This window comes from Oncorhynchus masou, unplaced genomic scaffold (assembly GCF_036934945.1).
Source record: "Oncorhynchus masou masou isolate Uvic2021 unplaced genomic scaffold, UVic_Omas_1.1 unplaced_scaffold_711, whole genome shotgun sequence".
Taxonomy (NCBI): Eukaryota; Metazoa; Chordata; class Actinopteri; order Salmoniformes; family Salmonidae; genus Oncorhynchus; species Oncorhynchus masou.
In genome coordinates this window covers 18981-35330 of record NW_027013576.1, presented here as the reverse complement: position 1 = coordinate 35330, position 16350 = coordinate 18981, and the positions used below count along the sequence as shown (strand labels likewise).

At 45.5% G+C, this 16350-nt stretch overlaps 1 protein-coding gene across 1 annotated transcript in view; it reads right to left on the bottom strand.

Moving 5' to 3' along the window:
• LOC135537106 (IQ motif and SEC7 domain-containing protein 3-like) overlaps nt 1-15658 on the bottom strand; it is a 114556-nt gene extending 98898 nt beyond the window's left edge. Inside the window, 1 exon segment of the mRNA XM_064963302.1 lies at nt 15004-15658. Coding sequence (XP_064819374.1) covers nt 15004-15084 — 81 coding nt within the window. The 5' untranslated portion in view covers nt 15085-15658.
• Between the last annotated feature and the right edge of the window lie 692 nt (nt 15659-16350).

The window sequence follows — 16350 nt, the reverse complement described above, 5'->3', positions numbered from 1 at the left end:
ACTCCAACTGACAAGAGGTGACCATGATGACCTTTGAAACACAATGACATTGATAGGATCTAATGCAAATGGACATGAACCTGAACATGTAAACGTGTAAACGACCCAAAAAATGGTCATTAGAGAGGAAAAAATATTGGACACCTGAACATTTACTCAGAGCAAAGAAAAGTAATGGTGGGTGACAAGACGCTGCAAATGTAGCACCTACGAGACCCATAATCCTTTTGGTGTACAGCGGGATCAATCAGCACGGAGAGAGAGGCTGCCTTATAATTAACAAAGGTTTTACACTTTCAATATTCACCCTCCATGGTGCACATAATATCAATATAAGAGCTGAAAGAGAGAGGGAGGTCAAGAGAGAGGTAAAGAGAGAGGAGGTAAAGAGAAAGGGAGGTAAAGAGAGAGGGAGGTAAAGAGAGAGAGGTAAGAGAGAGGGGAGGTAAAGAGAGAGGAGGTAAAGAGAGAGGGGAGGTAAAGAGAGGAGGAGGTAAAGAGAGGTAAAGAGAGAGGGAGGTAAAGAGAGAGGAGGTAAAGATAGAGAGAGGTAGAGAGGGGAGGTAAAGAGAAAGAGGAAGGTAAATGAGGCAGAGGGAGGTAAAGAGAGAGCGGGAGGAAAAGAGAGAGGGAGGTAAAAATAGAGAGAGGGGAAACAGAATGAGGGAGGTAAAGAGAGAGGGGGTAAAGAGAGAGAGGGGGAGATAAAGAGAGAGAGGGAGGGAAAGAGAGAGAGGGAGGTAAAGAGAGAGAGGGAGGGAAACAGAATGAGGGAATGAGTTAGACAAGAAAGTAAGAGGGTAGAATATGAAGGAGAAATGAAATGACAAAATGAAAGGTGCCTGTATGAAGGAGGCATTATGTGATAAGAATTATCAATTTAATAATAATAATTCTGTAATAAGTCTGTTTTAGGTTGGCAGTACATTCTATTATTCATAGTACATTCTATAAGCATAGTGCTCATGCAACACTCGAGTGGTTTAAGGGGAAAGTGCTAATATATATATATATATATATATATATACAGTGGCTTGCGAAAGTATTCAAAGTATTCACCCCCCTTGGCATTTTTCCTATTTTGTTGCCTTACAACCTGGAATTAAAATAGATTTTTTGGGGGGTTGTATCGTTTGATTTACACAACATGCCTACCACTTTGAAGATTCAAAATATTTTTTTTGTGAAACGAACAAGAAATAAGACAACAAAACTTGAAAACTTGAACGTGCATAACTATTCACCCCCCCCAGAGTCAATACTTTGTAGAGCCACTTTCTGCAGCAATTACAATTAATTATCTTGGGATATGTCTCTATAAGCTTGGCACATCCAGCCACTGGGATTTTAGCCCATTCTTCATGGCAAAAGTGCTCCAGCTTCTTCAAGTTGGATGGGTTCCACTGGTGCATAGCAATCTTTAAGTCCTACCACAGATTCTCAATTGGATTGAGATCTGGGTTTTGACTAGGCCATTCTAAGACATTTGAATGTTTCCCCTTACACCACTCAAGTGTTGCATTAGCACTATGCTTAGGGTCATTGTCCTGCTGGAAGGTGAACCTCTGTCCCAGTCTCAAATCTCTGGAAGACTGAAACAGGTTTCCCTCAAGAATTTCCCTGTAATTAGCACCCCTTATCATTCCTTCAATTCTAACGAGTTTCTCAGTCCCTGCCAAGGAAAAACATCCTCACAGCATGATGCTGCCACCACCATGCTTCACTGTGGGGATGGTAATCTCGGGTAATGAGAGGTGTTGTGTTTGCTCCAGACGTAGCGTTTTCCACGGCCAGGGTCTTCAGCAGCATGGTATTATACAGTATAGTAGAGTGGGGTCACGGCCAGGGTCTTCAGCAGCATGGTATTATACAGTATAGTAGAGTGGGGTCACGGCCAGGGTCTTCAGCAGCATGGTATTATACAGTATAGTAGATTGGGGTCACGGCCAGGGTCTTCAGCAGCATGGTATTATACAGTATAGTAGAGTGGGGTCACGGCCAGGGTCTTCAGCAGCATGGTATTATACAGTATAGTAGAGTGGGTCACGGCCAGGGTCTTCAGCGGCATGGTATTATACAGTGTAGTAGAGTGGGGTCACGGCCAGGGTCTTCAGCGGCATGGTATTATACAGTATAGTAGAGTGGGGTCACGGCCAGGGTCTTCAGCGGCATGGTATTATACAGTATAGTAGAGTGGGGTCACGGCCAGGGTCTTCAGCGGCATGGTATTATACAGTATAGTAGAGTGGGGTCACGGCCAGGGTCTTCAGCAGCATGGTATTATACAGTATAGTAGAGTGGGGTCACGGCCAGGGTCTTCAGCGGCATGGTATTATACAGTATAGTAGAGTGGGGTCACGGCCAGGGTCTTCAGCAGCATGGTATTATACAGTATAGTAGAGTGGGGTCACGGCCAGGGTCTTCAGCAGCATGGTATTATACAGTATAGTAGAGTGGGGTCACGGCCAGGGTCTTCAGCAGCATGGTATTATACAGTATAGTAGAGTGGGGTCACGGCCAGGGTCTTCAGCAGCATGGTATTATACAGTATAGTATAGTAGGTCACGGCCAGGGTCTTCAGCGGCATGGTATTATACAGTATAGTAGAGTGGGGTCACGGCCAGGGTCTTCAGCGGCATGGTATTATACAGTATAGTAGAGTGGGGTCACGGCCAGGGTCTTCAGCAGCATGGTATTATACAGTATAGTATAGTAGGTCACGGCCATGGTCTTCAGCGGCATGGTATTATACAGTATAGTAGAGTGGGGTCACGGCCAGGGTCTTCAGCGGCATGGTATTATACAGTATAGTATAGTAGGTCACGGCCATGGTCTTCAGCGGCATGGTATTATACAGTATAGTAGAGTGGGGTCACGGCCAGGGTCTTCAGCGGCATGGTATTATACAGTATAGTAGAGTGGGGTCACGGCCAGGGTCTTCAGCGGCATGGTATTATACAGTATAGTATAGTAGGTCACGGCCAGGGTCTTCAGCAGCATGGTATTATATAGTATAGTAGAGTGGGGTCACGGCCAGGGTCTTCAGCAGCATGGTATTATACAGTATAGTAGAGTGGGGTCACGGCCAGGGTCTTCAGCAGCATGGTATTATACAGTATAGTAGAGTGGGGTCACGGCCAGGGTCTTCAGCAGCATGGTATTATACAGTATAGTAGAGTGGGGTCACGGCCAGGGTCTTCAGCGGCATGGTATTATACAGTATAGTAGAGTGGGGTCACGGCCAGGGTCTTCAGCAGCATGGTATTATACAGTATAGTAGAGTGGGGTCATCTTCAGCGGCATGGTATTATACAGTATAGTAGAGTGGGGTCACGGCCAGGGTCTTCAGCAGCATGGTATTATACAGTATAGTATAGTAGGTCACGGCCATGGTCTTCAGCAGCATGGTATTATACAGTATAGTAGAGTGGGGTCACAGATACGGCCAGGGTCTTCAGCAGCATGGTATTATACAGTATAGTAGAGTGGGGTCAGGGGGTCTTCAGCGGCATGGTATTATACAGTATAGTAGAGTGGGGTCACGGCCAGGGTCTTCAGCAGCATGGTCAGTATAGTAGAGTGGGGTCACGGCCAGGGTCTTCAGCAGCATGGTATTATACAGTATAGTAGAGTGGGGTCACGGCCAGGGTCTTCAGCAGCATGGTATTATACAGTATAGTAGAGTGGGGTCAGGGTCTTCAGCAGCATGGTATTATACGGCCAGGGTCTTCAGCAGCATGGTATTATACAGTATAGTATAGTAGGTCACGGCCAGGGTCTTCAGCAGCATGGTATTATACAGTATAGTAGAGTGGGGTCACGGCCAGGGTCTTCAGCGGCATGGTATTATACAGTATAGTAGAGTGGGGTCACGGCCAGGGTCTTCAGCAGCATGGTATTATACAGTATAGTATAGTAGGTCACGTCTTCAGCGGCATGGTATTATACAGTATAGTAGAGTGGGGTCACAGGGTCTTCAGCATGGTATTATACAGTATAGTATAGTATCACGGCCATGGTCTTCAGCGGCATGGTATTATACAGTATAGTAGAGTGGGGTCACGTCTTCAGCGGCATGGTATTATACAGTATAGTAGTCACGGCCAGGGTCTTCAGCAGCATGGTATTATACAGTATAGTATAGTAGGTCACGGCCAGGGTCTTCAGCAGCATGGTATTATATAGTATAGTAGAGTGGGGTCACGGCCAGGGTCTTCAGCAGCATGGTATTATACAGTATAGTAGAGTGGGGTCACGGCCAGGGTCTTCAGCGGCATGGTATTATACAGTATAGTAGAGTGGGGTCACGGCCAGGGTCTTCAGCAGCATGGTATTATACAGTATAGTAGAGTGGGGTCACGGCCAGGGTCTTCAGCGGCATGGTATTATACAGTATAGTAGAGTGGGGTCACGGCCAGGGTCTTCAGCAGCATGGTATTATACAGTATAGTAGAGTAGTCTTCAGCCAGGGTCATGGTATTATACAGTATAGTAGAGTGGGTCACGGCCAGGGTCTTCAGCAGCATGGTATTATACAGTATAGTATAGTAGGTCACGGCCAGGTGGTATTATACAGTATAGTAGAGTGGGGTCACGGCCAGGGTCTTCAGCAGCATGGTATTATATAGTATAGTAGAGTGGGGTCACGGCCAGGGTCTTCAGCATGGTATTATACAGTATAGTAGAGTGGGGTCACGGCCAGGGTCTTCAGCAGCATGGTATTATACAGTATAGTAGAGTGGGTCACGGCCAGGGTCTTCAGCATGGTATTATACAGTATAGTAGAGTGGGGTCATTAGGGTCTTCATCGGCATGGTATTATACAGTATAGTAGAGTGGGGTCACGGCCAGGGTCTTCAGCAGCATGGTATTATACAGTATAGTAGAGTGGGGTCACGGCCAGGGTCTTCAGCAGCATGGTATTATACAGTATAGTAGAGTGGGGTCACGGCCAGGGTCTTCAGCAGCATGGTATTATACAGTATAGTATGGGGTCACGGCCAGGGTCTTCAGCAGCATGGTATTATACAGTATAGTAGAGTGGGGTCACGGCCAGGGTCTTCAGCAGCATGGTATTATACAGTATAGTAGAGTGGGGTCACGGTCTTCAGCAGCATGGTATTATACAGTATAGTATAGTAGGTCACGGCCAGGGTCTTCAGCAGCATGGTATTATACAGTATAGTATAGTAGGTCACGGCCAGGGTCTTCAGCAGCATGGTATTATACAGTATAGTATAGTGGGTCACGGCCAGGGTCTTCAGCAGCATGGTATTATATAGTATAGTAGAGTGGGGTCACGGCCAGGGTCTTCAGCAGCATGGTATTATACAGTATAGTAGAGTGGGGTCACGGCCAGGGTCTTCAGCAGCATGGTATTATACAGTATAGTAGAGTGGGGTCACGGCCAGGGTCTTCAGCAAGAGATGCTGATAGTAAATGATCTTGACAGAAAAAAAGGCATATTTAGGAGAGGGAGAAAAATGTGTTACTATCTGTCTCATATCTGTGTGGCCAAAACGTTCATTGTCAATCAATCAGAACCACTATCTGTGGGTGCAATTGAGATGCACTCGACTCTCTCTTCTACACTGAATAACCTGAAAGCTATTAATTGTGCCTGGAAATAAACGACTGTGAGATAAAAGGCAGTTCTGATTTGATTTGGGTAGGGATTTTAAAAAATGCATGGAACCTTCACCAACTCTCTTCACAGAACAATCAAATTCTATATATTTCTTGAGTTTCTTTGCATGTGATGGCTGTGGCAATCTCTGGCCTATGGATGTGCCAGTTATACCCTCTTCAGTTAAACTGTGTCAACCCTTTACACTATCCCCATGGATTGATCTCTCCCATGTTCTCTGGGAAAACAGCAACAATGTGGTGCTATTCTCCATCTTGTCACAAGGTTTCTCGACATATGTCTGCTCAGTTGAGGACTTGAGGACAGGATCCGAAATATATATGGATTGAGTCCGTCCACGTCAAATATCCCCCCTGTGGCTCAAAGGCAATTGGGCGAATGGTTTTAGAAGGGATTGCGGGGAAACCAGGGGATCAACGTGAAACTTTCAACTACTACTCTGCAGTCCCAAGCAAAGTCACCTGCATCCTATAGACTTCTATGGGGAAGAACAGATAGCCATGCAATAATGCACACTAGGCTTTGCAATTTGCGATAAGTGGGGTGGCTGCAGCGTGATGCAATCTCGGCCCATTGTCATTTGGAGAACTCCATCCCTTAGAAAGGCTCTTTAGAAAACCGAAATGACACTGAGAAATCCATCTTATCTGATCCCTTTTACATTGCACTGCAGCGAGGCCTCTGTGAGAAAGGGAAGAGATGTTGGGAGAATATTAAAGTCATTCTGAATGAGCCTGGCCCTTTAAGCTATAGTCTATAGTCTCTCTGAGGCATCTCAGAATGAGAACATCGCTTTCTCTTCCCGCAGACCGGTATTGGGCCTTGCCTTGAATATTCATCACTTTTTATCTATCTGGAATGTTCAGACAGACGGAACTTTGAGTACACACTCAATATGACAAGATCAGCTTCGTCACTCTACTGACTTCGCCTGGACAGAATGGGTAGGCTTAAAAAAACAGAGTTAAGGTAATAACCACAACCCATCCCTCACAAAGTTGTCACTCATCAAAACGAATGACAGAAATAATGTCTGAGGCAGAGGTAGCCTTGGATCTGAGCCGGGAGCTGGGAGGGGGCTGCGTTTGATTAAAGGCGTCAGTTTGGCTTGTTTGTTTTGCCTTCCGAATGAGTTGGTAGGGGACGGCGCATAAAGAATTTAGGTCCCATCACAGCTTTATCTGAGCCTGTATCTCTCTGGTACATTCTGCCATCTCCATTAGACACTGAAAGCCTGGGTGAGCAGGAGAGAGATGGTGGGATGGAGGGGGAAGGTGGGTAGTGGAACTAAAAGAGGTAGACTGAGAGGCAATGGAGATATGGTAGAGCAGGGCTCTCCTACCCTGTTCCTGGAGAGCTACCATCCTGTCGGTTTTCACTCCTACCCTGTTCCTGGAGAGCTACCATCCTGTAGGTTTTAACCCTGTTCCTGGAGAGCTACCATCCTGTAGGTTTTCACTCCAACCCTGTTCCTGGAGAGCTACCATCCTGTAGGTTTTCACTCCAACCCTGTTCCTGGAGAGCTACCATCCTGTAGGTTTTCACTCCAACCCTGTTCCTGGAGAGCTACCATCCTGTAGGTTCTCACTCCAACCCTGTTCCTGGAGAGCTACCATCCTGTAGGTTTTCACTCCAACCCTGTTCCTGGAGAGCTACCATCCTGTAGGTTTTCACTCCAACCCTGTTCCTGGAGAGCTACCATCCTGTAGGTTTTCACTCCAACCCTGTTCCTGGAGAGCTACCATCCTGTAGGTTTCACTCCAACCCTCATCCTGGAGAGCTACCATCCTGTAGGTTTTCATCCAACCCTGTAATTAGCTGGTTGATAAATCTGAATCAGGTTTTACAACTGTTCCTGGGATGGAGTGAAAACCCTCATCTAGTGCACCTGATTCTTATAATTAGCTGGTTGATAAACTCTTCAAATGGAAAAATCCAGAAATATTTATTTAAAAATGCTGAGGTGACACCGATCTAACATGAGGCAAATGGTATTTTGGGGTTATAATATGGTTTGATAACCAAACGTTACACACTAGGGGGTCAAAGGGCGAGAGCCAAGTGGACTTTATAGGACAGACAGAATTCACACACAACCAGGCCTTTGACCTGATGAGCGTATGGAGTTGCTGGTGATGAATTGAAACAAGACCAGTCTGTGTATGAGAGATGGGACTCTGCCTCTTTGCCACTGAAATATTAATACCCCAAGGCTCGCAGAAATAGCGCGTTCAGAGTTTGTTTTCGGGGGGATGTTTATGCCAGGAATGAAAATGGTTTCCAATATTAAAGGTCAGACTTTCTATGGGGAACAATCTGTTTTTTTGAAGTGCTATTTTCTGTTCTGGCTTATCAGATCTGGCTATTCAGAGAAATGTGCAATGGATGTTATCTCTTGGCCTTCTCCCTGGCTGCATTCATCTGGGTGAATAGTCTCCAAGGACGAGCTGGCATTCACAGTCTGTCACGCAACCCATTCACTTCATCTCACCAAATGTCACGATACAGGTGGACAACAAAATGAACACATATGCAAACCCAGCCTGAAGTCAATTATGAGCCAAACACACTTCAGGGATTTTGAAGAATTTTGTGTTCAGAAAAAGGTATCCTCAGTTGAATTTGTTCGTTCATCGTATTCATTGACGTTTAGCTTAGTGACCCATGTATATTTATGAGTGTCACCCTCAAATTAAGTTCTGGCACAGAGATTAAATAGCAGATGATTACATTTGCATGCAGAAAACACATAGTTGAGAGGGCACGACTAATGCTACCTCCTAATTATAAGCTCATTCATGTCAGGTCAGTTAATTTGCACCAGGAAAATTGTCAACTTTACATGATCATGGCGTTATACTGTGCTTTGTAACATAAAAAGGGCTACAGCTAATTCTGAGGAATAGAGCATCAATCAGAACACCTCTTACTGTTTACCAGGAATGGAGATTCATTTGGTGCCAACAACGTAAGAGAGTCAGGCGATAACCTACAGTAGGTCAAGCACAGGAGATTGGTGGCATCTTAATTAGGGAGAATGTGCTCGTGGTAATGGCTGGAGCACTGAGGTCGAGTAAGTAGTTGACTTATTGAGCATCGGCTTCAACCCTTTGAGGTTTATTAACCTTTGTTGTGAGAGGCAGTTGGAGATTCTACGTTCACTTCTCAAAAGGCATGAAGTGTGACAGTTCAACCGACGCAAAAAGCTGGCAGAAGATAAAAAACGAACTTGACAGGATTCCATCGACCCGTCTTTCAAAACATTTCATCTCTAGAGTATTGAATACGGGACACGATCAGTTTTCACTGCTCTCAGCATACCCAGCCAACAGTGTGATAAAATGTGCTAATCCACCCATTTTTAAGCATCAGCAGTTTAAAGACACTCGGGTAAACATATTGAACTTTGAGACACGGAGTGCCTCTACCCTCAACAATAAAATCTGCCTTAAAAAGTTGGGTTGATGTGGATTACTTAGCTCGCATTTCCATAATAGCATTGTGAGATGTATTGCTCATAAATATCCCCTCTCTCTGGTGGAGGTTTGGAGTGTGATTATGAGGGAACACAGGCAGTCTGATAACATCCCTCACCCCGCCGCTGAGAAACATTACAGAGATAAATGTAGTTTGATTAATGAGGCTCGAATCCAATGCTTTCTCAAGAAGGAATCTGCGGAACAAAAAGGCAATTATGGGCCCAGAGACAAAATTGAGGGAATTCGACAAATGGGACTCAGGAAAAAGCCGTTAGAGGAGGGAGCCTTCATCAACCAGCCTATCAACTGGGACACTTGTACAACTAATGCTATTAGACCAATGGTTATTTTACAGGACTGACTGGATCCACGGTTTTTACTTGCAATGAGCTCTTTACTGCTGATACTACCTACAGAGCAGGCTATGCTGTGTAAATGTATTCTGTATAAAATCACATTGTGGCTCAGCTTATCCTTGAGCAAGGAGATTCTAATGACAGGAATATTGATGTTAGAATACACCAAAAGCCTTTTGTGAACACTACCTTTGCCCTGGTCATGATTAACTATGATTGTACTAATATTCAATACTTACATTGCCAAATACCAAAATGTTGGTTCTGAAAAACGTTTACGTTAAATATAGAGTGAGCTATATACTATGGCATTTATCCTATGAAAGCTCTCTACGTGAGCACATACAGTTGAAGTCGGAAGTTTACATACACCTTAGCCAAATACATTTAAACTCAGTTTTTCACAATTCCTGACATTTAATCCTAGTAAGAATTCCTTGTCTTGGGTCAGTTAGGATCACAACATTATTTTAAGAATGTGAAATGTCAGAATAATGGTAGAGAGAATTATTTACTTCAGCTTTATTTCTTTCATCACATTCCCAGTGGGTCAGAAGTTTACATACACTCAATTAGTATTTGGTAGCATTGCCTTTAAATTGTTTAACTTGGGTCAAACGTTTCGGTTAGCCTTCAATAAGCTTCCGACAATAATTTGGGTGAATTTTGGCCCATTTCTCCTGACAGAGTTGGTGTAACTGACTCAGGTTTAGTGGCCTCCCTGCTCGCACATGCTTTTTCAGTTCTGCCCACACATTTTCTATGGGATTGAGGTCAGGGCTTTGTGATGGCCACTCCAATACCTTGACTTAATTAAGCCATGCCATGTTGCTTCAACTTTGGAAGTATGCATGGGGTCATTGTCCATTTGGAAGACTCATTTGCGACAAAGCTTTAACTTCCTGACTGATGTCTTGAGATGTTGCTTTGATATATCCACATCATTTTTGTGAAGTGCACCAGTCCCTCCTGCAGTAAAACACCCCCACAACATGATGCTGCCACCCCCGTGCTTCAACGTTGGAATGGTGTTCTTCGGCTTGCAAGCCTCACCCTTTTTCCTCCAAACATAATGATGTTCATTATGGCCAAACAGCTATATTTTTGTTTCATCAGACCAGAGGACATTTCTCCCAAAAATACAATCTTTGTCCCCATGTGCAGTTGCAAACCATAGTCTGGCTTTTTTATGGCGGTTTTGGAGCAGTGGCTTCATCCTTGCTGAGCGGCCTTTCAGGTTATGTCAATATAGGACTCGTTTTACTGTGGATATAGATACTTTTGTACATGTTTCATCCAGCATCTTCACAAGGTACTTTCATGTTGCTCTGGGATTGATTTGCACATTTCGCACCAAAGTACATTCATCTCTAGCTCCCAAGGATGAACCAGACTTGTGGAGGTCTAAAAACATTTTCCTGAGGTCTTGGTTGATTTCTTTTGATTTTCCCATGATGTCAAGCAAAGAGATACTGAGTTTGAAGGTAGGCCTTGAAATACATCCACATGTACACCTCCAATTGACTCAAATTATGTCAATTAGCCTATCAGAAGCTTCTAAAGCCATGATATAATTTTCTGGAATTTTCCATGCTGTTTAAAGGCACAGTCAACTTAGTGTTTGCAGACTTCTGACCCACAGGAATTGTGATACAGTGAATTATAAGTGAAATAATCTGTCTGTAAACAATTGTTGGAAAAATGACTTTTGTCATGCACAAAGTCGATGTCCTAACCGACTTGCCAAAATTATAGTTTGAGAAATTTGTGGAGTGGTTGAAATTTGTGGAGTGGTTGAAAAATGAGTTTTAATGACTACAAGCTAAGTGTATGTATGCTTCCGACTTCATCTGTATAAACAGCCTTAGGGGCTGTTGCTGCAGTAATCAATGTATCGTCCATGTGATGGGATCATTCTCACGCTAATCTGTGGCAGGACCTACTGCCCACCAGTAGGCTGTGAAATGAAACCTCATCTGGAGTTTCTCTCTCAGGACAGAAGATCAATCTAACACATCAGACATGTGAAGCAATCCTGACACACAGAGAGGGAGGCAGTGAAGGAGATCTTCTTTAAAAGAGAGATTAAAAGAGTGACGAGGTGGGGGGGGTTAAATCTTAATCAGGACTAGAGGTTAGCGTAAGAGAGATAAGGGGTGGAATAGGGGTGAGGATGAGGGTGATAAGGGGTGAAATAGTGGTGACGATGAGGAAGAGGAGTGTTGAAATAGGGGTGAGGATGATGGAGATAATGGGTGAAACAAGAGTGAGGATGAGGGTGATAAGGGGTGAATTAGGGCAACTAACTGTAAGTCGCTCTGGTTAACCTCTCTGCGAGTAAGGCTAGTTTCCTGAATTCCCGACTGTCTGACGTGCCCAAAGTAAACTGCCTGTTCCAAGGGCCCAGAACCTAGGATATGCATATAATTGGTAGGATTGGATAGAAAACACTCTGCAGTTTCTAAAACTGTTTAAAAAATGTCTGTCAGTATAACAGAACTGATATAGCAGGCGAAAACCTGAGGAAAATTGATCCATAAAAAAATAATGTTGAGCTTGGAATGACTTCCAATGCAATGCTATTGAAAGATCTTATTTCCGCCTCCCAGACTGCAGTTCCTATGGCTTCCACTAGATGTCAACAGTCTTTATACAAGGTTTAAAAATATATTTTTTTTTATTAAGTATTTGTTGTCGTTCCAAGTTGAGCACGAGGGCAAAAGTAGTCTTTTTTCAAGCGTGAATGTGGGCGCATTCTTCGTTCTTTTCCTTTGCTATTGAACATACTATTCTCCGTCTGAAATATTATCCTTTATTTTGATATTAGACAATTAATAAAAAACATAGTTTGGACGAATTTTGCTGGTAACATTTTGGAATCCTTTGTATGCATGTTGAAAGACTGGATTATTGAATTTGTTTTTGGGATATAAAGAAGGACTTTATTGAACAAAACGACCATTCATTGTGTAGCTGGGACCCTTGGGATTGCAACCAGAGAAATATCTCCAAAGGTAAGTGATTTATTTATAACACGTAAATGAAGGCACTGTATATGGTTCAGCAAGTTGTTGTTTTTACACCTTGAGAACTACACTGTTCGCTCACAAGTTTCTCTCTCTTTTCTCTTTCTCTGGTCTTGAGGTGTGACTGATGATCTTTGTGAGAGCTGGAAATGGAAAGGTTGTCTTACCTGGTTGAAGGTCAGTGGACGGATGGGGAATGGAAAGGTTACCTGGTTGAAGGTCAGTGGAAAGGTTACCTTACCTGGAAGGTGGGATGAATGGAATGGAAAGGTTACCTGGTTGAAGGTCAGTGGATGAGATGGGGAATGGAAAGAATGGGAATGGAAAGGCTACCTGGTTGAAGGTCAGTGGACGGAATGGGAATGGAAAGGTTACCTGGCTGAAGGTCAGTGGTCGGGATGGGAATGGAAAGGTTAACTTGTTGAAGGTCAGTGGATGGATGGGGAATGGAAAGGTTACCTGGTTGAAGGTCAGTGGACGGGATGGGAATGGAAAGGTTACCTGGCTGAAGGTCAGTGGACGGAATGGGAATGGAAAAGTTACCTGGTTGAAGGTCAGTGGACGGATGGGGAATGGAAAGGTTAACTTGTTGAAGGTCAGTGGACGGATGGGGAATGGAAAGGTTACCTGGTTGAAGGTCAGTGGACGGATGGGGAATGGAAAGGTTACCTGGTTGAAGGTCAGTGGACGGATGGGGAATGGAAAGGTTACCTGGTTGAAGGTCAGTGGACGGAATGGGAATGGAAAGGTTACCTGGTTGAAGGTCAGTGGACGGAATGGGAATGGAAAGGTTACCTGGTTGAAGGTCAGGGGACGGATGGGGAATGGAAAGGTTACCTGGTTGAAGGTCAGTGGACGGAATGGGAATGGAAAGGTTACCTGGTTGAAGGTCAGTGGACGGATGGGGAATGGAAAGGCTACCTGGTTGAAGGTCAGTGGACGGATGGGGAATGGAAAGGCTACCTGGTTGAAGGTCAGTGTCAAGGCCCTGGTTGAAGGTCAGTGGACGGAATGGGAATGGAAAGGTTACCTGGTTGAAGGTCAGTGGACGGAATGGGAATGGAAAGGCTACCTGGTTGAAGGTCAGTGGACCCCTGGTTAAGGTCAGTGGACCCTCAATGGGAATGGAAAGGCTACCTGTTAAAGGATGACGGATGGGGAATGGAAAGGTTACCTGGTTGAAGGTCAGTGGACGGAATGGGAATGGATGGGAGTGGATGAGATGAATTGAAAGGTTACCTGGTTGAAGGTCAGTGGACGGAATGGGAATGGAAAGGTTACCTGGTTGAAGGTCAGTGGACGGAATGGGAATGGAAAGTTACCTGGTTGAAGGTCAGTGGACGGGATGGGGAATGGAAAGGTTACCTGGTTGAAGGCCACTCATGGGGAATGGGGTGGTCAAGGCCCCTCATATGCAGTGTCAAGGCCCCTCATATGCAGTGTCAAGGCCCCTCATATGCAGTGTCAAGGCCCCTCATATGCAGTGTCAAGGCCCCTCATATGCAGATGAGTGTCTGATGAATCCAACGTCTCAGATGAATGGGATGATGAGAACACACACACACACATGCATGCATGCACAGGCACACATACACACACGGAGTTGACAAACAGACGCCCACGAGCACGTACACACACACACCATGTAAATGAGATGTGAGACACAGAACAGGGAGATGTGTCTCTGTATGTTAGCAGGGCCATCACACATGGATGATTTCCTGAACACTTACTACATGTACAGTAGAGTTTCTAGTCTAGACATATGGCAACTCTGAACATATGATGTTAAGGTGAAAACAACATAAGACAAACAGACCAGGAGAGAAGACATGAGTTTAGTCCATGCAAGCAGCACAACCACCATCGGGAATATTACTTCATTCTGTTACCATGACGATGTATCATTTACACAAGAGAATGTGTGATTGTGTGAGTGAGAGAAAGAGTCGGTGGGAAGCAACTAAATGTGTTCCATTTAAAAACCTCCCAGACACTTAGACACACAGTGTGAGCCATTCGTTAAACAGCAAGCTGCCACACAGCAGAAGAAGGTACTGTGAGAACAAAACACACTTCGCCTCAGTAGAAGGTCACTGTTCAACATCTGTTCAAAAGACAAAAGCCATGTTATGTCAATGAAGGTGAAAATGACAGTGGCGATGATGATGATGACTCATGTTAATGAAGAAGAGAGAAAGACTCAACAACCCAAAACACCCTAAGAACAGCTGCAGAGCCAACTTCAAAGGCAAATAATGTCAATCAACTGGCTTCCGAGGCCAATCCACAAAAACAGCCATAACAAACAAACAATCCCAGATGAACCAAATCAACAACAGCCTCAACAGACAAAACAAACAGCCTTGACCTCAGACAGAACCTCAACAAATGACCACAAAGACCACAAGACATACAGTACAACCCAAGCCGAGCCCCCTCTCCCCTACCCCCGCCCATATCACACCATTCCCCCCCACCCCCACACACCCTACCTGCTTGTTTTTGAGGTCGAGCGAGAGCTCGTAGTCGGAGGTGGCGGAGTGCGAGCAGGCCCCGTTGCGCTGCACCCTCATGGGCGAAGCTGTGTGGTGCAGGCTGGCCCTCCTCCCCGCCGCTCCCACCCGAGCCTCTGCCCCATCCTCCTCCTCCTCCTCCACCTCAGCCTCTACTGCTGCCTCCCCCTCATGCTGCTGCTCCTGCTGCGAATCCACCAACTCTTTCTGCTTTATCTCCTCCTCCTTATCACCTCGCTCTCCCTCCTCCTGCTCGAGTTCCCCTCCACTTGGTGAGCGGGAGGCTGCGGGGGTGACCTCCTGCTGTGTTTCACCCACGCTCGTGCCCTCGGGTTTAGGCTGAGGCTGGGGTTCAGGTTGGGGCTGGGCTTGGAGCTCAGGCTGCTGGGGTTGGACCTGGGGTTGGAGCTCCCCTTCTCCCTCTCCCTTACCCTCCTCACCTGAGGGTGAGTCTGGAGGAAGGTCGTCGCTGCAGAAAGGAGGAGAAAACGGCAGAGTGAGGGTTCTGCTTCCTGCTGGCTGACCTTTGACCTCTTCTCCAGGCTGGCTGGCTGGGTCGTAGTAGGGGGTTTGACCTCTGTGTGAACCTCTCTCTGTGTCTCTGGTGATACGAGGTGTGTGCTGGGTCAGAAGAACAGGAGTCTGTCAGTTTGTCTGTGTGTCAGCAGAGGCTGTCCGGTATAGACAGCACAAGCACAGAACAGAGGACACTATACGACCACAGTGCATTTCAGTTTCAGTATTCAAAAGAGGACAGATACACTGCATCAACACCACACAGAGGACTTATTATGAGGACACACCAAGAACAACTTTGGGGGAATCCGACAGCGACACACAGACATGGGATACAGTCATGCAGCTACAGGGTAAGTCCAGGCCTAGACTGCCTTCACAGGGGCAACCTGAGGTGTGTGTGTGTGTGTGTGTGTGTGTGTGTGTGTGTGTGTGTGTGTGTGTGTGTGTGTGTGTGTGTGTGTGTGTGTGTGTGTGTGTGTGTGTGTGTGTGTGTGTGTGCGTGCTTGCATTAGCAAGTGTGGGAAAGCATGTGTGTGCATGTGAGCACCTGTGATAGTGTGTGAGCGTACAAGCGTGTGTGTGTGTTGACTTTTAGAAAGGGAATGTCCGTGAATTTGTAAGTCGCTCTGGATAAGAGCGTCTGCTAAATGACTTAAATGTAAATGTAAATGTAAGTGTGATCTGCCGTGGGCATTGCACTGTACACAGGACCACAGCATACTGTAGCTACTGTTGTGTTGTTGGGGACTGTCACAGTGTTTGATGGAGTGACTGACAGAGTGGGGACTCAGCTGTCAGCGGGGTGGC